The sequence below is a fragment of the Dermacentor variabilis genome, chromosome 1 (assembly GCF_050947875.1).
Source record: "Dermacentor variabilis isolate Ectoservices chromosome 1, ASM5094787v1, whole genome shotgun sequence".
NCBI lineage: Eukaryota > Metazoa > Arthropoda > Arachnida > Ixodida > Ixodidae > Dermacentor > Dermacentor variabilis.
Window position 1 is genome coordinate 47,483,881 of NC_134568.1, and position 21,343 is coordinate 47,505,223.

Here is a 21,343-nt window from a genome sequence, read left to right on the forward strand (position 1 = left end):
TGTTACCAAACGAACAGTTTATTCCAAACACAGCTGCTAGTCTCTTGCCATGGGCTGGTCCAGGCGAATCTGCTTTCTGGACGAAGCTCTTTCAGAACTTCTCCAAATCCTCTGCACGCGCACGCCAGAAAAGGAGAAAAGTCATAAGCCGTTCCCAACCATATCGAGTCAGGTGCGGAAATATGTTGATGAAGCGCCGTACCCGTAGCATCGCCGACGTCCTCCACTGCCTGGCGATCAGCTCGAGATTGGTCAGGCTGGCCAGGGAGTCCTCGCCACGGTACGCAGACGCTCCGCGACGCAACTGGACGCGTCGCTCCCTTTCGGGCTCTGCGAGAGTCGAGTCTGCGTCATAGTGAACCCTGGCTTATTTCAGCATATTAGGCTATGCTGCTGTTGAAGAAATTAAGAGCTGGAGCTGTATGGAGGCTTGGTGGAATGCTTATCTATTGCCACCTGCGGCGCTTGAAAACAAAGTAGACGTTCTCCAATGCAGGAACAAGTACGTATTTCCGCGCATACGTGCTCCAGCTCCACGAGTATGATTTGCCAAAATCGTTGTCCTATTGTGCTCGGCAAAACTTCAGGAGAGCTAAAGAGTATGACGAGGGAGGGAATCTGAGTGGGGTAAAACTGATTGATTCATGAAGCAGTTGGCTATGAGGGACACCATAGAGGAGGGCCCCGGATTAATTTTGACAACCTGGCGTTCTTCAACGTGTGCCTATATACAGGGTGTTCCACATAACTTGAGCCAAGAACTTAAAGATGAAAGGCGCGTCGGAAGAGAATAAAAAGAAAATTATGGGGTTTTACATGCCAAAACCACTTTCTGATTATGAGGAAGGCCGTAGTGGGGGACTCCGGAAATTTGGACCATCTGGGGTTCATTAACGTACACCTAAATCTAAGTACACGGGTGTTTTCGCATTTCGCCCCCATCGAAATGCGGCCGCCGTGGCCGGGATTCGATCCCAGAAAATTAAACCGAACGCATACTATTTGCAATAGCCTATAGCAACTCAGACAATTTTTTGTTTTCCCCATAACTCACTAATTAAGTTTAATTACCCAACTTTTTAATTATTGACTGAGGACCCCAAGTATGATACGCAGACGCAGATTTGTAGAGCACCTTCAGAAACCACCGATCGAGTTGTTTCTTTTATGATACGTCTCACGTAGTCCTTTTTTCCGGGTTGCAAAGAAAGTCCGCGGAATGTGAAAAAAAAAAAAAGCCATGTGACGGAGCGCTTGTGCTGCTCTCAAGCGTGCGTTCGGTAAACAAGGTCGGCTGCATCGTGACTGGCGACTGTGAAGCGGTAGGGCGTTCCTTATCTAATCGGCAGCGCTCGGCCAGCAGCATGTATTTTCGCCTTCATCCGACGGGAGCCGATCTTGTTTACCAAACGCACGCTTGAGAGCAAGCAGCACTTTACCACTGCGCAAGCGCTCCGTCACGTGACTTTCGTATTTTGCGGGCTTTCATTGCAACCCGGAAAAGGGACTACGTGAGACGTATCCTAAAGGAAACAACTCGATCGGTGGTTTCTGAAGGTGCTCTAGAAATCTGCGTATCATACTCGGGTCTTCAGCCAATAATTAAAACGTTGGGTAAATTGTGAGTTATGGGGGGGGGATGAGTTACTCTAAGCTATTGCGAATAGTATGCGTTCGGTTCAATTCGCTTCCGACGCGCCTTTCATTTTTAAATTCTTGGCTCAAGTTATGTGGGACACCCTGTATATAAGTACACGAGCGTTTTTGCTTTACGCCCACCATCGAAATGCGGCCGCGGCTGCCAATAATCGAACCTGACACCTTGTGCTCAGCAGCAGAATGCCATCACAGAGCCACCGCGGCGGGTAGGAGTGAAACTGGTGAAAAGCTCTTAGCATCTAGACGTCAGAACAGCTCGAAAAGGAACCGACTTTAGCGGTAACGGAGGAAATGGTGCTCGACCCTCCTTTGGCGTCGCTGGGCCTCTACAGCGGCCGTACTCGAAGCCGCAGGTTCGATTGGTGGTTCGTAATCATGCTCGTGCATGACCTAGATATGGGTGTACGTTCAAAAGCTCCGCATGTTCATTTTAATCCGAAGCCTTCTCGGCGGAACCCAGTATACCAATAGGAATTTCACAAGCTCAACTCACTCATATGTCGCCTGGCTTCAACTATCACCTTCAGGCACTGTATGCACAACTGTGCACGCCAAGGTAGTGCACCAAATGTAAAATAATCAATGAAAATAATTATATTTGAAATGCCTTATAAATCGTGAAGCACTCATAACTGCGAATCCCGAATTTTAGGGCGCAGCTCTTAGGCGGCCGTTCCAGCGTTGAGTGTCGGCGTGCCTCGGCGTCCCTCGTAACCGAGGGAACAAACACAGCGAAGGATGAAAGCGCGAACGCGGAGCGCAGCGGGTGGTGAAAGAGGGCGATAGCGAGGAGAGCGCGAGGAGGAAGGCGGAGGAGGAAGGTATGGCGAAAGCGTGAGGAGCAGAACGCAGTGCTGCGCAAGATGGGCCCTGCGGCGACGATGGCTAATACCCAGAGTAGCGCGTCAGACATATGGAAACAAAGTGTTGCATGAGCAGATGCCCGTCTGCGGCGGCTGCTATGAATCGCGTGCACACGTCGCCCCCGCGCTGCCTCTCACGATCTCCCGATTAGCGAGGCAGTCGCGCCACACTTTTCTCCATCTACAACGTACCTGCAGCATGAGACTGTGCTGCAGCCAATATATACAGGGCGTTTCATCGAACAGTTTCAAAAATCTTTAAAAGTTGCCTGTGGCAAATGTCACAATTCTAGTTGATGAGCTGGTCTACTCGAAGCGGCGGACAATTCTTGCAAAAAAAAAAAAAATGAGATGCAAAACCGACTAATTAATAAAAATTCACAAATTAAGTTTATGACTAATTACATTATGGCCCATATTGCAATTTACAAATTCTAGCCGTGGAGTTCGTAAGGCGGATCCACTTGGAACGAATTTTCAAGATGACACCAGTTTCGATATATAAATTCCCGAACTTTGCGGAGAAATGCATTGGCGTTCCAGTTAATTCGTTAACAAAACGTCGTTTCATGCACTGAAGCACACAAGTAACTAGAAGGCCAACGCATTTCTCAGCAAAGTTTGGGAATATATATATCGAAACTGGTGACGTCCTGAGAGTTAGTTCCAAGTGGATCCGCCTTGCGAACTCTACTGCTAGAATTTGTAAATTGCAGTATGGGTCATAAGATAATTACCTAAAAAGTTAATTGGTGAAGTCTTGTTAATTAGTCGATTTTGCATTTTAATTTTTTGTGCAAGTAGTTTTCGCAGCTTCGAGTAGACCAGCTCATAAACTAGAATTGAGCTATCTGCCACAGGCAACCTTTAAAAAAATTTGAAAGTGTTCGCTGAAACACCCTGTATATATAGCGAAATGGAAACACGCATAGATCTGCGCTCAAGGTTCGCATTAGGGAGTATCGTAATCGTCGGTGAATTTTTTCGTCCAGTGTACGAATATGGTCTCGTTCTAGGGCTTTACGAATGTTTCATTAAATTTTTGCAAAAAAATAGATTGTTTGGGAAAGTTGTCGAAGGATGGGGTAGCACAAGATTGTAAGATATGCATACAAAGAAACAATTGTGATGGCGCCGTCCTTTTTGATTGCAGTTCGTGACTTCGAGTAAGTTTATTGAGACATATTCCTGAAGGGGGCCAAATCGGCAACAGCAAAGTAGCTGAAGGAGTCACTGATCAAGGTTTCTTTTCAGTCTGTTGTTCGTAGCTTCTCGCTAAATAAGGTGTGTAGGTATCCCACAAAAGATGCGTTTGCTTGAGGCAAACTTGAAAAATGCGTGCAGAGCGCATGGGAGCATACAGAAGCCCAATTTTGACTTATTTTTATGGTCTCAAGGTTACCTTAACCTTCAGGCAAATTTTCGAGGCACCGGCTTTACAACGTTTCAGTTTTATCTCTTGTTTGTATTAGCTTTAGCACTAGTCTGGGCTACTTAAAAGCAACGAGATGCAAAATTCAGCTTCAGCCCAGCTTTTGGGCGTGGTGCTGCCGCAGAAAACGGTCAACAAATGTTCTGACTCCGCTTTTCATGGGCTGTTAAACGATACGATTTATATACGGCACAGAATTACTACCCGAGGAAAATGTTTCTTCGCTTTGGTGAACTTTGAATGACCGCGTATCAGCACGCTTCACAATACGGATTCGGCCAGCAGCTGCACTTTGTCGCGTCATCGCGCATCCCGCACACAGAAGCAAAGTACGCCGGGTCAATCCTATGCGTTTTGCTGGGGAGCGCGGTGTCGGTGTGCGCCAGTGGCGGATGTAATTGCTAAGCACGCCGTTCAACGTTAACCACACCATCGTCAGGCTCTGGCGGACGTGGTCGCGTTATAGCTTAACTTGCTCGCGTTTAAATTTTTGGTATTTGGCTTTGCAGAAAGTTGCTACCAATAGCGGGACGTCCTGACCCCCCCCCCCTCCCCTCAATAGCGTAAGCTTCAAAAAAAAAAAATTGTTACGACGCCGGTTGTAATTAAACATGAGCACCGCAAGATCAGTTTCACAGTGAGCATAATTTCTTACCTACGGTACTGGTCGCCTTGCTCACTCCAGTGGTGCTGAAAAAAAAAAAAAAGACATTGGCTAGTTGTGCTAAAAAAAAAAAAAAAACAGGGTTGGGGCAGAGAATAAACTACATATATAGTAGTAGGCAAAGTATGCCTACATACAACAAAGGCAAAGTATGCCTTGACTTCTTGATGTCACAACTGAATACACAGAGCGGGAAACACATGGCAAACAGAGAGAGAGAGAGAGACAGAGAGAGAGATAAACGCGTCGCGAAGGGCACAGAGTTAACCGGAGACAGCAATGTGTGTCGTAGGCCTCCCTGACGTTGGTACTGTGCTTTGCTCAGAGAATTATGACGCCTTCAAAATTTCTCGCACATCTATCAGAGCTAGCATGTTCTAGCTACGTTACAAAACTACAACGCATTCACGTGACCAACTTCAGCCATACGTATTGTTGGCGTCAGCTGTACCACAAACACGACGTATTCATTTCGAGTAAATATTTTTTTTTGTGTGTGTGTGTGTGGTGAGCAAGAGCACTAACTGAAAGGCATACGGTCAAAACAAAGTGAGCTGTCATTGCCGAAAATTACTCGTGGTCCTGGCATTTCCGAAACAATTATTCGGACAAGAAGTCGCAGAGGTAACTTCAGTGCTCATCGCGTAGCTTTTTTTTCTTCGCCGTTGCCGCCTGGATCGGCCACTCAGCGCGACGTATAAATTAGGCAGATACCACGCATTGTGCGAATGCCTTATAGCGATGCACTTGCTGCTCAACGCATGTAATCCAATGTTTTAACGTTTCGGCTTGTACGTACTTCACTTCGGCTCTTAAGTGAGGCGGCCACTGAGGCCTTACCGGCCAGACGCGCATCGCTCCTCATAGTATGCCTCGCATTAATGTTGAAACACGAAACGCATCGTTACAAAACACGACCGCAAGTAGCCGCGTGATATTTGTGTCCGTGATGCAACGAATGCACTGAGCACGGGTGCACACGCATATAGCCATGGATCCTCGCTCGTGACACTCGACTGTCGCAGGCCCCGTACATAAAAAGCGCCTTATTCGGGCCAGTGAAAAGCGCGATGACATCCCGCTCAGGCGTCACTGCGAATTTAAACTGCAAGTAAACTGGGTTAGCTATCGCCCTCACTGCAAAGAACGGAAAACGTGACGCAGTAGAGGCCAGAAAAGGAACACAACAGGACGAGTGATGTGCCGAAAGTATAAGCAAAACATGGCGGTTGTACGCGTTGAGCGGGAGGCACACAACCACCAGAGGAACAGTGCTCAGTAACTCTAAGTTCTATGATGGCGTCATTTCGGCGCTATACGTTTCTTTTTTCGCTATAAACGAACCAAATAAAAATAATGGAACTTTCACTGTAGATGACTTCGGGCGAAGCTGCGAATTTTTTGTGATACTGGCGACACTGCACGGACCCGCTCAGTGGCTGTGGCGTTCTGCTGCTGAGCACGAGGTCGCGTGTTCGATTACCGGTCACGGTGGCCGCATTTCGACTGGGGCTGGAATGCTAGAACGTCCGTGTACTTAGATTTATGAGCGCGTTAAACAATCTCCGGTGTTCAAATTTAATCTCGAGCTCTTCAACTGCAGCGTCCCTGATAATCCACTGTCACGTTTCAGGACGTTAAACTTGACAATTTCAAACCCGGTTCGCGGACGGGGCTCACCGAGGGTTTTTGGCGAGGCTAGCACCACGATGATAGTCAACGGCGGCTGCGCACACGCTCTCGTCAAATGAATCACTGATGAAGCTGTCCAGGGCGTAGTCGTCGTCGTCGCCGAAGTCGTCGGTGGAGCAACCGGGTGCAGAGTCGGCGGATCGCCCCTTACGGGAGCCGCCGGGTTGGCTGGCGCTCGACTGGTCGCCGTCGGTGCGCGAGGGCCCAGGCCGAGAAAGATTTCCGCCGCACGACCCCGAGCAGCGTTTGAACGTAAACCTGTAATGAGGAGAGCACATATGCGGCGAGATGTCAACGGGGCCCCGGAAAAGTACGTGGCACGGGAAGCGCGCGCGAGAAGTCGCGCGCATTGGGTCCGCGTTGCTCACCACGTAGGGTCAAGTATTTTCTTTTTTTTTTTAGTTAAGCGACGCACCGGGGTTGCTGGTGAAGAAGGTGGGTGAAGACGGGTCAGTCTAAAGTTGTACGCTATTATCCTCGTGAAACAACGAGCCATTTTTTTTAGAAAACCAAAGCATAAAAAGCAGAGTAAACGATAAAACTTCAATTGAATTTTTTAACCAGGTGCTGTACCTGTTTGTTTTTGACATTTTCCTTAAATGTAGACGGTAGCGCGCCGGGGTACTTTGACATCTGCACTGGAATGCAAAATGTTCTCTGAAGGAATTGAATTTCAAAAGTCATTGTTCGCAAACATATATTTGAATTTGATTTGGTTGGAAAATAAAGTTTAACGCGCAAATACAGTCAGGGTCCACGGAAAAAAGGGAGGCCTAGTCGTCAGCGAGGCCTGGAAGTCTAAGGATTGTTTATTCCGAAAGAAATACAGCCCAACTTGCCTTTTCGAATTTAGCGTCCAAACGGCGTCACCGGCGACGAAATTGCAACTACCGATTTCTCTATTTTATCGCAGCGCGCACCCTTTTCCGCAAGAAAAGCGTAACGAAGTTGTCGGGTTGAATGATTGGTTATTTTTGAATGCAGTGCAATCTTATTGTTATTACTGAGCAATTAAGTATTGAAAATTTCTGAGAACGTACGTCCGCTGCAATATCGCGCAAACGCATGTTTGAAAAATACGCGCATAAAATGTCGCTGTGTGGAAAGAAATTGCCTGCTTCCGTAGCTATTGTTTTATGCTGCATTACTTTTTTTCGTGTGGATTTGTATTATTCTCGGATGTTATGCTTTGAAACGACTACAGGAATACGTCCACTCATAAACTTGCTTTGCCGGCTTGTGGAGCAAGATATGCTTTCCCTCATCGAGAGAAATAACGTAGCGAAGCAGCCTTTACAGGTGACGTGTGAGGGGCGGCGCAGCTTTGCAACCCAGCTGCACCTCCAGGCTAAGTCCTATCTTACTGCGTAAATGAACTGGCGCTAGATTACTCCCAATCACTGATCAGATTCAATAAAGTTTGTTGAAGAGAAGTAACAAAAACGGTTCACCCTATTATGCGTAATAATCGGGGAACGCAACTGACGCAACAAGATTAAATCTGTGCCCCAGCGAAGAGACTATCTCTGTATACATTAAACACAAACGCGTGCAATTTGAGTTTTTCAACGCCTGCCCGCTGTGAAGCTGCAATAATACGACATGGTGTTTCAGAGGACTTACATTTGACATTTATTTTGCAATATTCGCAGTGACTGAGGTGCTTGCGGGCTCCGTCTTCGAAGACACGGTATATTGAATAGAGATGGGCGCCGTGGCTGTTCGAATTCGTTATCGCATGGAACCTCTGGTGGTCACACACGAAAAACTTCGTCGCCATTACTCGAGAATTAATGCCGCCCTCAACTTTTGGATGAGACAAGAGAGCATGCAGCAAAGCTAAGCCGCACACGCCACCGCCTCGTTCTGGTGGATGGCTCACGGCTGGTAATATTGCGCACAAACAGCCTTAATCGTTTTACTGCCAGAACGCATGCACCGCTTCCAGAAGGCTCGGTGTGTGTACCAACTGAGGTGCTTTGGCCAACCTCCCAATTCTCGGCTACCTGATTCACCGCCAAGCGTCCGGTAGCTTGGTTATCGTCGCCTCAAATGCTTCGCATTTTATCTTGTATACGTCGGCCAAGTCGCTGTCATTCGTGAAGGATTCCATATGTTGAACAGGAAGCCGTGCAGATTTGCTGGAATTGCGGGGCTTTTACGCAATTGTTCAGCTTCTCGCACCCTGCGACAATTCGTATGAGCGCCGGCTGGTTGCGCGACCGACCCAGGTTGTAGCTCTCAATAAACCTTTCCACAGAGTCGCGGACAGGCACCATGTTCTTACGCACTCGAAATCCGTCGCTTACTGACTACTTTAAAAGAACTTCAAGCTGGGCTAGCGCTGGTACATGATTCTAACAATCCTACCTTCTTAAACATACGCTTTTTCTAATTTAGTCCAGCCAGTCAAGCATTGTCCTCGTCAAATTTGGGCTCATTTGTCTGTTTATTCTGCTCACCGTAGTCGCAGATCGGCTGATTACACCTGTGGAATCAGCCGTTATACGTTATATGGTTACACTTCGCGTCCGTCGTAAATCATCAGTTTTGACTAAAATACAGGCTTAGCACACAGCACATAGCACCGTAATGACTGGGTATTAAAGGGGCCCTGAACTACTTTTTATCGAAGTGGAGAAAGACATTTGAAGTGAAGATAGGCTATTTCAGAACCACTTTGCCGCAAAAAGTACTTCAATGCGTTCAGCAGAAACGGAGTTATCGGCAACCAAACACGGCCTCAGATGTGCTTACCTTCCTCCTCCAATGCCTTGCACTGCGAAGGCTAGGGTGGAGACGTCACCCTGGCGCGCGGTTCAAATTTCCGATTTGGTGCCTGTGCCGCGCTAAACGTAAGCCAAACGCGGCTGTCCTCAGAGAGCCGCAGCACGCTTAGCCACTGGACTCGTGGCGGCACCTCGCGGCGGCCGCGGTGTAGCCGAGCGCAGCGACCAATAGCAGCCGCGTGTTGTAGTGTGCTTTATGACGAAATAAAGCACACAGAAGAGAGCGAGGATCATGGGGTTTTTGAAACGAGAGCGTTTGAAAAAAAGGTGACTTCGCGCTCCGCTTGCGAGCTCCACGGACCGCGTAAGACAGCAGAACTTGGCTGAGATATTCACAATAGCGTATGCTACCCGCGGACTATGTTATTTTACCAAGCCCGAGGGGTGGTTCCGGGCTCCTTTAATTGCAATGGTCGCTCGACAGCAAAAGTTCTCAGTGCCCGAATAAGTTCCGTGCCATGGTTCAAAATACTGAATTTCCTGGAACACTTGCAACTTAGACTAAAATTTGGACGCGCAAGGGCTTTGTACGGCGACATATCAACCGCGCCTTTCTAATTCGAAGCCGGATGCATTGGCTGCGACGAAATGTTTTTTTCTTTAAATTCTGAACACGTACATTGGAAAGTTTTAAGCTTGGAAGTACACTGTTTACCAACCGTCGTGGTGCTCCGGTAAGCGCTATACGTATATGTACGTAAGCCTGTATTCAACCTGTCACAATAGACGCCGCCGCCGCCGCCGATGACCTCGGTCTTATTCAAACGAGTCCTAATCTATTACACCTGTCGCGCACACTCACGCACAAACACAAAGAAACAACACCTGGGAACCTAAAGCGCCTTCTAGCAGAAGTGTACAAGCGCATACACCTTAGTATCGATTTAATGGTGTGAACTTCAGCGTTTTTTCTATTTCATATAGGCAAAAAGGTAGCCATTATAAAGCCTAACGCTTATAGGTATAAGCGACGTATTAGCGTGCATGTCTTGATCTTCCATGTTTAAGCTGGCGCCTCTACAGCGATAGGACGGCACTGTGCAAAATTGGCCACTAGTGATAAGTGCATAGTTGCGAATGCGCTAGTGGTTTCCGCTCCAGTCGACGATGCAACTTGACCGCGCAGTCTGTGTCCGTTTGCTTCAGAAAGCTATTCTGCGCACGTGCTAGACAGCCATTCATGTAAGCAAGCCACTCCTGTCTGCTTTCCGAGCACTTGCCTCGGCGGTGGATGGCGAAGGCTGTCGTCGTTAGTGGACTGCGGCCTCCCGCCCTGTAGATGCAGCTCCCGAGACAAGCTGCGGTCGGTACCGTGGTAGACCCACTTGTACGGACGTAGCGTGATGTCATCCGTCTTGCCGTCCTGCGGAAATGGAAATACCGACTAGGGAACCCTGTAACTGTAGCGAAAACAATAGCGACGCGCGGACACAGAAGCATAAGGTGGCGTATTGATGTATCTCCGAATGTAGGCTCAGCCAGAACAGGGCGCCAGTTACCCGTACAGCCGCTGGTGGTGGTTTGAGCCCAAGTACGTCGAACAAACTCATTCAAGAAACGACCTCAGCAACGTCGCAGAATCACCTGTATTCTGTCGCTTCTTACCACAACCACCTTCTTTGCCATGAATCCTGGCCATTCGGAACACGCTGAAGTTCACAGGAAGGTTAGCACATAACTGGCACCTGTGGCCAGACGAAACCATGGCGCAGTGCCTGCGATTATCCAGCGTATAGTGTACACCATAAGGTCCATATAATGTATGCGCACCTGCACGAAGGCGACTGACTCTCTGGAGGGCACCACAGTCCGCATGGGGCTTCTTGTCATCGTCAGGAGGCAGCAGAAGGACAGCGCGACCACGATCGCCGGAATCACCGCGGACGCCACGTACACTGCACACACATACGAGCCCTGGAACTGAAATAATGGCGCCAGCAAACCCGAAAAGAAATGGGAACAGTTGGGAAAGCTGATGTAGAAATTAAATTTGGCGCAGAGGAAGAAGACTGCCACATATGCACAAGTCTTATCCAAGTCGCTCCAGCATATGGATAGGATGGCGCGATTCCAACTCCGCGACGGCTTTGCACATATAGACGTGCATTTATCAGTGAGCTTCTACCAAACGTCGAAGCTTAAATGAATGAACTTTATTTTAAACAACAGATGTACATGCAGGGGGGATACAAAGTCTCTGGATCACTACTTCAGAGCTCATTTATATTTATGCCGGTTCTATGCCTAACAGGCATTCGAACGTTCACTTTTAACGACAAAAACATCGACTACACGAGGCTTTCCGCCTTCACATATGTCACCGATGGATCTTACGCTATGCCGCCAATGCTACAGGAGAGACGAACATTTTCTTTCTCTTTTATTTCAAATTCACAGTGATTATAAAGCAAGCGGCGTGCCTAACGATTGCAGCTAAGGTGACAGCAACGCTCCTCTAGGCATCAAACCTTCCTTCCTGTTCTTGAAACAGCGCATTGAGGTGTGCAAACTTGACCAATAAGTACACCCTTATTTGTCGAAAGTTACTTTAAGACACTAAATTTGCGGTGTTTGCAGTTTGCATACCACTTCCTCGTCTCTGCTAGTTCAACAAAAATACAGAAACATTTAATTTGTTAACACGGCATCACCTGCTTTCACATGGCCCACCTTTCGTTCGTAGAACGTTATTGCATGCAATAAGCTTACTATGCGGCATGCCAATGTTCGCAATAATAGCGTCATGGTTACTTAATTGGTTTACAGGGCGCCTCAGGAGCCGCGGATGTTCTCCAACGGGCTTTGCTCTAACAGTTCTGGACGAATGTTCAAACATTGGTTTAAGGAACTGACACTGACGTAACGTGCGTTAAGATTACATCGTTTAACACGAGCGAGAACTCGCCCATTTGTGATCATTGATTTCTCTGCGCCTTATCTCTCGCAGCTACATATAAGGCCTAATTATTACATTGGATGCTAGACGACTTAAGGCGACTAAAGTAAGGACGTATAGAGCTCGTTTCCGGGTGCTCTGTGTCTCGAGTAAAGCACCAGAGTGCAGCATTAGAGACAATCATCATTGTCAGACTAATCTTATGTCCACCGCAGGACGGCGGCATCCTATTCGACATTACCGCTGTATTGCACCAGCTGACTCCATCGTATGTCTGCAAATTTCCAAATCTGATCACACCTAAACCGGCCTCCGTCTGCGATTATGTTACTCTAATATACTACATGTAATGTGCTCGACATGGCCAAGCCTGTTCAACTTCTTAATTTCAATTAGAACATAGGCTAAACAGACGTTTGCTCTCTAATGACCACCGCCGTTAACATTACTTCCATCATTTTTTTATTACCACTTTCGGTTCCATCGCTCGTTGCACGGTCCTTAGATTATCAAGCTTCTCTGCTTATCAAGTTTGTGCCCAATATGTCAGTAGTGGTAGAATGCAATAATTGTACGGTTTTCAAACCTAACGGTAACCCACCGGTTATGACTGCATGCTGCATACGCTCTAATTAATTTTTAATCTAACGGAAATTTCCTTCTTACGATCTGGGTCCTTTGCGACTAATTGGCATAGATAAGGCTCCGGCACAACTTTCTGAGGTTTACTACAAACCACGAATTCTTCTCATTGCAGTTCATTGCACATTATACCATAGTTTGTCAGTTTACCGCATACGCATCCTCAAACGTAGACTTAGACTGACTGTTAACGTCTTCATTGGTAAAAAAGGTGGAAAGGTATAAGGAGGCTATAGTATGGAAAGCTTGGCGAGTTGGGGGAAGTGCACATTTTACAAACAACATAACTAGACGACGACGAAAAAGATCACAACAAAAGGCGCTTTTGCTGTGATTCTATCTTATTCGTCCTCGTTTCTTGTTGGCACTGCTGTTTGTCTAAGTATGGAGGCAAACGTGAAGAGAGTCCAGTTGGCTACCCTACTCAGTTAAGAGGAAAGACAACGTACATCAAAACATTTTCGTCACTTAGTAAGGTCAGAAAAGTGTCGGCGAGTGAAATCCCTGCGTAAAGCCCGCTGAAGTTGAAGCTGAAGGTTAGAACGACAGAAAGCTGAGCTAGTTGGTAAGGATTCATGATGAAAAAAAAAAAGGTGAGGCGTGCAGATAAGACACTACAGAAGAGAAGTGGACAACACGAACGCCGGCGTTCGTGTTGTCCACTTCTCTTCTCTTGTGTCCTGTCTGCACGCCTCACATTTTTTGCATAATGAGCTGAAGGTATTTACAACACTATGGAAAGTTTTACCATTTCGACGAGTATATGACAATTCATCGCTATGTTAAAAAAATGCCACTTTGTTTAAAGCAAATTTTTAATGACATCAACTCTTTCATCAATCGCTAATACGGTTGCTTACTAAAAGAAGGTACAGTCGAGCGCGACAGTTCACGGACCACGCGAGCGCATGCCGAACTGTCCAAACGCGATACTTCCGGTCCGTCAGCAGCCGTCGAGAGACGCGCTGGAAATGTGTCCTTTTGTTCGTCCTTCGGTCAATTCTTTTTTTTTTCTCCGCCCGAGGCTTGTCTGGCTTTCTCTTTCTCACGCAACGCGCTCTTCGACAGACAAGCATCTGTCTCGAGTGCAGTATTATTGGAACATTGCGTAAGAACGAGGAAGAAGAACGGCATGCGGCACAAGAAAATTTACACGCCGGCGATAAGCAAGAGGACTCATTTCCGGCCTAACGCGGCTCTCGACGGCAGCTGCTACACTCGCAGTGGAGAGCCGGGTTAGGCCGATTGCTTAACCCTTCATTTTGCTAAGGCGTTTGATCATGCTCCTTGCTTGCAACTGATTTTACAATTAACACTGACTGGATCTACTCATTAACGCTATCATGGCTTCTTAATTTTCTCGACAGCACTCGTGTTTCATATTCCTTATAAGGTTACCACTGGAATAACGCAAGCTAACGTGCTTGGCTCTTTACTCTTCCTGGTGCACCTAAATTAATGACCGGCGTAATATCGTGTCTTGTTTTTGCACATATTTTCCGAAAATTGCACTATCTACCACTCCATTAGTGACACCGACGGCCCAGTGGTTCAACACGACCTTGAACGTATTAGCAATGCTGAACCTAGAAATAAGTACCGCTTGGCACTTATTTACTTTAACGAGGGGAAAAAAATCACCTGCCAAACCTTAGCCCTATTGTCAGTATAAGAAAACATATTGCCCTTTATAAAACTGAATACCGAGTGCTGGTATATACCAAAATTACGTACGAACTACGGTATGCCGATGATGCGCCAGACTGCCAAGCTTGCGCAACGATCTCGTTATAACCACGATAGATGCGTGTTGCAGGTCCGATTTGCATCATTTATTTTCTCTGCACTTACAGTTTTCGCTGTCCTAAACTTACTTTACTTTTTTAAATAGTAATGAAGGTAATTTATATTGCTTCCATGTTAGTGTTGTGTGCAGTTTTTACAAATATGCTTTCGACATATTTTTCTGCCCTGCCGCAGCCAATGTCACAGTGTGGGGCTTGTTGGATCTGGAGGACAATCCCAATTGCTGTCTCTCAGATATTGGACCCTGCCGTTGAGTGCGGGAGTTGGTCGAGGTTGAGGAGGACTTTGAGATGAAAACTAGAGGTCTATTTACAATATTTAAAGTGAGAGTGCAAAGAAATTAACAGTCATAAAGTCATTGCTGGCCGGCAGCAACTCGGACGCTGCGGCTCGTGGCATGAAGCTCGAAAGAGATGAATGAAGGAATCCTCTTCTTGCTGCTCCCGGTCTCTGGCTTTTAACCCCTTCGGTGTCTCGAGGTCACGTCCTGTTCGGCCAATCGGCGAGCCCGCTCAGGTGGCGTCATTTTCGGCCAATCGGCGAGCCCGCTCAGGTGGCGTCATTTTCGGCCAATGGTAGGCGCCCGTGCGAGTGTAAGTCACACTCGGCTCAGAGGGTCGCTCCATTGGCTCCACTTGTCCGAGGGATTACTTGTCCCCGGTATTGCCTCCCTGGTCTGCAACTGCCGTCACAAAGGCGGATGGGGAGGTTGCTCCCAGGGCTTCACGGCGCATTACAGTCGTCGTTGCCTCGCGGCTTGCAAGTGCTCAGCGGGGGCAGGTGGATCGTTCTCGAGCGACCTTTCAGAGCCTCAAAGCCTTTTTCCTCGGGACCCAGGTTACCTGGAACCGTGCCAGGCTCCCGTTTCATGTTCAGGAAGAGTCAAGCAGTGGGACAATAGCTCCACATAAAGGCGCACGAGATGGGGGACGCCAACTTGTTTGGACGCGCTGCGCATCGGGAACGTGGTAGATGTGCTTCTGCGCTCCTTAATTAGATGTTACGCGATTCGATGTGGTCTGGTGAACTCGAAGGAGGCTCAGGGAAAGGTCCCGTATCTAACAGGCTATAGTCAAGTTTTCTTTTAGGAACATTTAAAGCGAAGCTTTCCTTGGAAATAATAATAATAATAATAATAATAATAATAATAATAATAATAATAAATACGACTGCGCTAACTATGTGAAAGCTCGTCCCCTTCAGCCGCAAGTATGACACCTTAAATATATCGAATTATTAACGGCATGGACGCGACATAACCCTCAGAATTCTCCCTCCAGTATGCGTACAACAACCTTTTTTAGCTCTAGTTCGTCCTCGAACATTGGGTTAGTGTCTTAGATGTGATGGCCGCGTTCTCATTTAATCGATATATTAGGAGCTATCCAAAATAGGACCACTCGCTTTAATTTCACGAAATTGCTCATTAGAGCACTGCACGGGCCCGCTTTATGAAGCCCGAGTCCAGCCTGGGCCCACGATACCAAGCACGGGCTTGGCCCGGGGCCGTGGTTCCAAGACCGCCCGAGGCCCACGTGTGTGTGACCACGCCCGGCCCGGGCCCCCATGAGGAAATTTGTTGATGATCATTACTGGTGCCTTCCCGTTTGTAGCGGGCGATAAGCGGGAACATCCGGTTTGTACGTGCACCGAAATGTTGCTTTACCAGCGGTGGTAGCATGGCGGTTGAGTTGTTGCGCTGCTATGCTCTAGGGCGCGGGCTCGTTTACCGGGCACGGCGGCCGCATCTCCATGGGGGCTAATCGTAGAAAAACACCTGCGCACTTATATTTAGGTGCACGTTAAACAACTCCAGGTATTCGAAATTAATCTGGTCTCCACTACGGCGTGTTCCGTAATAATATCGTGCTTTTGGCGTGTAATACGCCAAAATTTATATGAAATTGTTATGCGGTACATGAAAAATTATTACAATAAAGGCATAGCGACAATAAAACACAGAAAAAAAAAGTTTTTGAAACGAAGTGTACAAATAACACGAAAACGCGGATAGGAGCAAACCCAGCGTATTCTCTTTAATATGCTCTTGTCTACACTTCACGTTGGAAACAATAATAAAAACACAAATTCTTAAAAGAGGGTCTTGATTAATAATTTGTTGCAGCAAGATAAATAAGCTTAAGGTTATATATGGGGAACAGCAAGCAAAAACAGGTGAAATGCATATCGTTCATATTCTGACTCCGATACGAAAATGTAGTCACGATGCACAATATGAAATACATAATGAAGCTGTCAGGCACCATACTCGGATCAGGCTATCCCAGATAAAAGGTTCCTCCCTTTTTTTATGAAAGAAAGATAGAATATACGCTTAAAATAACATGCACTGACCCAAGAAGACTGTACCTGAAAACGATGTCACAAGAATAGAACTGTGCGTAGGCCAGCAGAAGGCAAAAATCTACATGTTCTTGGGCAAAAACAGCAGCTTCTCCAGGTTATCCGGTTTCAAGCAGGTCTTCCTCTCTAGAAGTACGTAGCCAGCAGCAATAAAATTGCGTTCGCTACTTGAATTGTACCGCATATGTTAGCCTCATTTTGTCGGGGTCTAATCAGCTACAGTGTATATGCAATAAAAACGAAATATTTGTTTCTCTCATGGGAAAATCAGTGATATGCCCCATTGCCTGAGCTCTCACGCATTTACCTTGAGCGTACAATTTGTACTATGAGGTCATCGAGCATGTGAATATATACACAGATTTTATATATATATATATATATATATATATATATATATATATATATATATATATATATATAAAGAGATACCCCTTGCGGTAGCGCTAAAGTAATATAGTATCGAGATTCGTAATCGTGCAATCGCAAAAGCGGTAACAGGGACATGGTTTTAAGAGAGGTTTTTTGCATAATTTATTATTCTTACGCGGAACCAATGTTCGTTTTTGTGGAAAAGGAGGAAAAGAACTTCGTATGTTTTTCTATTTTCTTTTCAGAAGTCACTTCAGCTCGACACAGAATGCCTTGAACTATGCAATACATAACGTTCGCGTGTGCTCGAAGGCTCGACTTCGGCCCTTTAATGAGCAGGCCAGAGTCCGTCCCGGGCCCGTGGCTTCAAGACCGAGTCCGGTCCGGGCCCGCCGAAAAACGCTTCGGACACCCCGGCCCGCGGGCCGGGGCCCGTTCGCAGTTCTCTATTGCTGATATCGACTAAGCGCAACGCAAATTAAGCTTTACATTTTACTTCGGCTATATAAGCCACACGCCGTGACGTGGCCCGATTATTTCACAAATTTTCCCATACTAGTATGCCGCCATCAGTACATCTTAACTCGTCTTCAGGACTTTTGGTCATCATGCAAATTACATATTCACTTCAGCTTCGCGCGCATTTACGGGTATGGTAACGTTTTAACTCATCGGCACTTCTAGGTACTACGCTGAAAGCATCTACAACGTACACCTCTATAACGGAATGACGTGTATAACGAATGAATAATGCTGCCCGATTCTATTGTGAAGTGTGCGACCTTTACTCAAGGAATGATTTCGGGGGACCTAAGGTCACTTCATTACAAATGCGTTCGACTGTACCTGTTTATGGAATGACAATCCAGATATGATCAGGCCAGAACGTAACTACTGTATTACGCGATCATCTGAACAAATATTTTTGTACCATAACATTATATCTTTCGTTTTCCCCCTTTTTTATTCTCAGTGAAAGTAGCTGAACATTCGTGTCGTACATGTTTATTTCTTTCGCTCAACCACATTGCTGATTTGTACACTTTTGCACTCTTTCCTGGAGCTTTCCTTCCCCTCTCCTTCAATGTGGCCTTCTTTTCCCTCAGATTTGCTTTGTATTGAGTCTGATGGATGCTTATTTTTGGTTGAGACGCTATACATACACTTGCTGGTAGCGGTATAGCAGACTATAGTTTCATCGATGCGTTTTACGTAAGCCTTATGTCATTAAGGAAGAGAGAGTGAATCTCCTCAATACTTGCTCCTATAGCAATTCTACTTATGTTTAACCCCTGCCATTTCATCTCGATGTTTATGCCGGCTTGTCAAAAAAAAAAAAAAGAGAGAGAGAATTATGTTCTTTGAGCCATTGTTGCCCTTCAAGTAATTGAGGACTTCCAATTAACGGCATTCTTTTAAGCAGCAGTGGCCAGTGAGATCGGTCTATTAGACAAAGGAAGACTTCCGAGAAATTGTTGCGGAATTATTTTAGAGGCGGGCGAATATTTCGGTGCCGCGCCAGAGGTATACAAGTCTTCTCCCGCATGCATTGTTTCAACTTTGTATAGTTCCTATAACGTACATATAAATTAAATTCGGGGGTTTTATTCGCCAAAATCACGATATAATTACTAGGCACGCCGTATTGGGGGACTCCCAATAACTTGCGTTTACCCGAGGTTTTTTTCAACGGGCCCCCAACGCACAGAACACGGACGTTTTTTCTGCATTTTGCCCCCACCGAAATGTGGGCGGGATTTGATCCCGAAATCTTGTGCTTAGCAGCGCCAGCGCCATAGCCACCAATCCACCACGGCAGATTGTAGCGTCCTTTTCGCGCCGTGGCAGGCTACAATATCTTTTGAGATCGCGGGGCTCACCGTAGTCGAGGGCGACGAGCCAGTAGCTGTGGAAACGCGTGGGCGTCACCTGCTCCGCCTGGCTGGGCATCGGCGACGGCAGCACGACGAGGACCAGAGCGCACACGGCGTTGAACAGCGCCGAATGCCACGACATTGCCGCGCTGAGCCGATTCTGGGAGTTCCGCCGGCGGGAAAGAAAGGAAGCGCCCGGCTCAGTGCAACGCGTCACGAGTCGAGGTCTCAGCGGTCAGAGCGATGACGTCGTAATTGAACTGTTGTTTGGGCAAGTTTAACACGAGCCTGCAGTATCACAGAGATGTGCACACACAAAAAAAAGAAGCAACAAGAAAGAAAGGAAGAAAGAGAGAAAAAGAAGGAACGCCAATGACGACGCTCGAACAAGAGAGGTTAGGAACAAGACGAAGTGATGAACGGTGCCTGAACAAGGGGACTGCGTCAGCCCCGACGATGACAAGTGCCATTGTTTAAACGTTAGCTCCAGCCTGAGACATCCGTTGTTCAAACACTACATCGTTGACGATGAATGGAACGCATGCCCTAGTATTTATTCCTTTCTTGACCTTATTGCCTTAAAGGTCCAAGTTCGCGTCTGGTAGGGTAGGGAAACGGAGAGGGCAAAGGTCCAGGATCAGAAAATGAATGTCGGCAAGGAGGAGTGTATCGTGCTCACTTTGATTAGAAAAAAAAAAACGTTACGCGAAAAAAAAGATTATATTAATGCTTTATCAGTTCATGTACTTTGTGAGCGCTATCATTTGAAGTAGTTTTGTTAATGAAATTGAATCGCACTCTAGTGCATCAAACAATTGGCTGCTTCAGGTTATGGGTTATGTGTGATAAGTCCCGCTGAATATTTATTTGTTCTTCTATACCGCTAGTACACGTTAATTGGACACGAAACACACGCTGACCGTCGCTGACAGAAGGTTATAGATTAGACATGAGCGCTGCATTCTACATCGCGCAGCGAAAGCGCGTGAACGAAACGCTGCATCAACCTGCATCGAGCGTCCGCGGCGTCTAGGATCAGCAGCGCCGCAAAACTCACTGTGTATATCATACCGACGTCAGGGCCGGCATAATGTAAGGATTCCTCTCGCTCGATTCTATTCCTCATCCGCCTTTCACGACTGGCTGATCCCAATGACAACGCAGGCCGTGGTCTCCGAGATTGCAACGGCAGGAGCGCCGTCGCGATCTCGGAGGTCACGCATAGGCAGAACGCCGCTCGTACCCCTGACGAAACGGGAGAACGAACAGTATCGTTACGTTATCCTGGCCCAGGTTGCTTATCAGCTGTAATACTTAATACTCAGTTATGTAAAGAATTAAAGATGACATGAGCGATAAACGAAAAAGAAAACGCCGAGGCACCTTACCAGGTTGACGTACTCTTGCGGTTCACGACATTCCGCTCGCTGCGACAAGGCTGTGGAAATCGCGCAACCGAGAGGAATATTCTGGAAGAAACGTCGCGAGGGTGAGATGATTAGGATACGTAGAATAACGTCTGAGCATGTTCTTATACCGGGTGTTGAAGTCACTCTAGCCAAACATTAAGAAGTAATAATGACATACTTCGTAAACGAACGAGATCAGCGGCACATTTAGCTCGCAGTTGCCTTGAGAGACAACGTTTATTGTGTGCTTAGGTAATTGAACAAATGAGATCAGGTACGTAAATAAATTGAAGTTTATTTTGGGGCATGTATGAAGAAAAAACTGTAGACGTATCACACTTAAAAATACATGATGCAGCCAAACACCGTGTACCACATGGTATGCGGAAATGCGACCGAAACACCGACATGCCCCCTAACCCCCGCCCCCACACTGTAACAGTGGGAAAGCCAGCTCACCAGCCTCAACCCTGATGGCTGTCGTCAGCTGGTAAACAGGGAAATACAGGTCGCCAGGTCACATGGCTTTCTGAACTTTTTTTTTATTATGGGGTTTTACGCGCCAAAACCACGATCCGATTATGAGGCACGCCGTGATGGTGGTCTCCGGAAATTTGGACCACCTGGGGTTCTTTAACCGTCACCTCAATCTAAGTATACGGGTGTTTTCGCATTTCGCCCCCATCGAAATGCGACCGCCATGACCGTGATTCGATCCCATGACCTCGTGCTTAGTAGCCCAACATCATAGCCACTAAGCAACCACGGCGGTTCTAGCATCCTGGACTGAGGTTGCCATCCGTAAGGAAGGCGAGCAAACAACTTAATCTGCTCTCGATAAAGTTCAATTATCATCATCATGTAATCGCTTGCACAAACCA

At 46.8% G+C, this 21,343-nt stretch overlaps 1 protein-coding gene across 2 annotated transcripts in view; it reads right to left on the reverse strand.

Moving 5' to 3' along the window:
- The window catches only part of LOC142571111 (uncharacterized), a 39,377-nt gene continuing 18,034 nt past the window's right edge, over nt 1–21,343 (reverse strand). Inside the window, exons 2-9 of one of the 2 annotated variants that reach the window (XM_075679409.1) lie at nt 20,442–20,522; nt 19,060–19,213; nt 10,870–10,994; nt 10,320–10,462; nt 6,299–6,568; nt 4,610–4,644; nt 203–330; nt 1–111 (exon numbers count right to left, since the gene is read on the reverse strand). In XM_075679409.1, the coding sequence (XP_075535524.1) occupies nt 37–111; nt 203–330; nt 4,610–4,644; nt 6,299–6,568; nt 10,320–10,462; nt 10,870–10,994; nt 19,060–19,213; nt 20,442–20,522 (1,011 nt within the window). In that variant the 3' untranslated portion in view covers nt 1–36. Of the gene's footprint in view, nt 112–202; nt 346–4,609; nt 4,645–6,298; nt 6,569–10,319; nt 10,463–10,869; nt 10,995–19,059; nt 19,214–20,441; nt 20,523–21,343 lie in introns of both variants that reach the window. The other variant, XM_075679405.1, reaches the window with a different exon arrangement.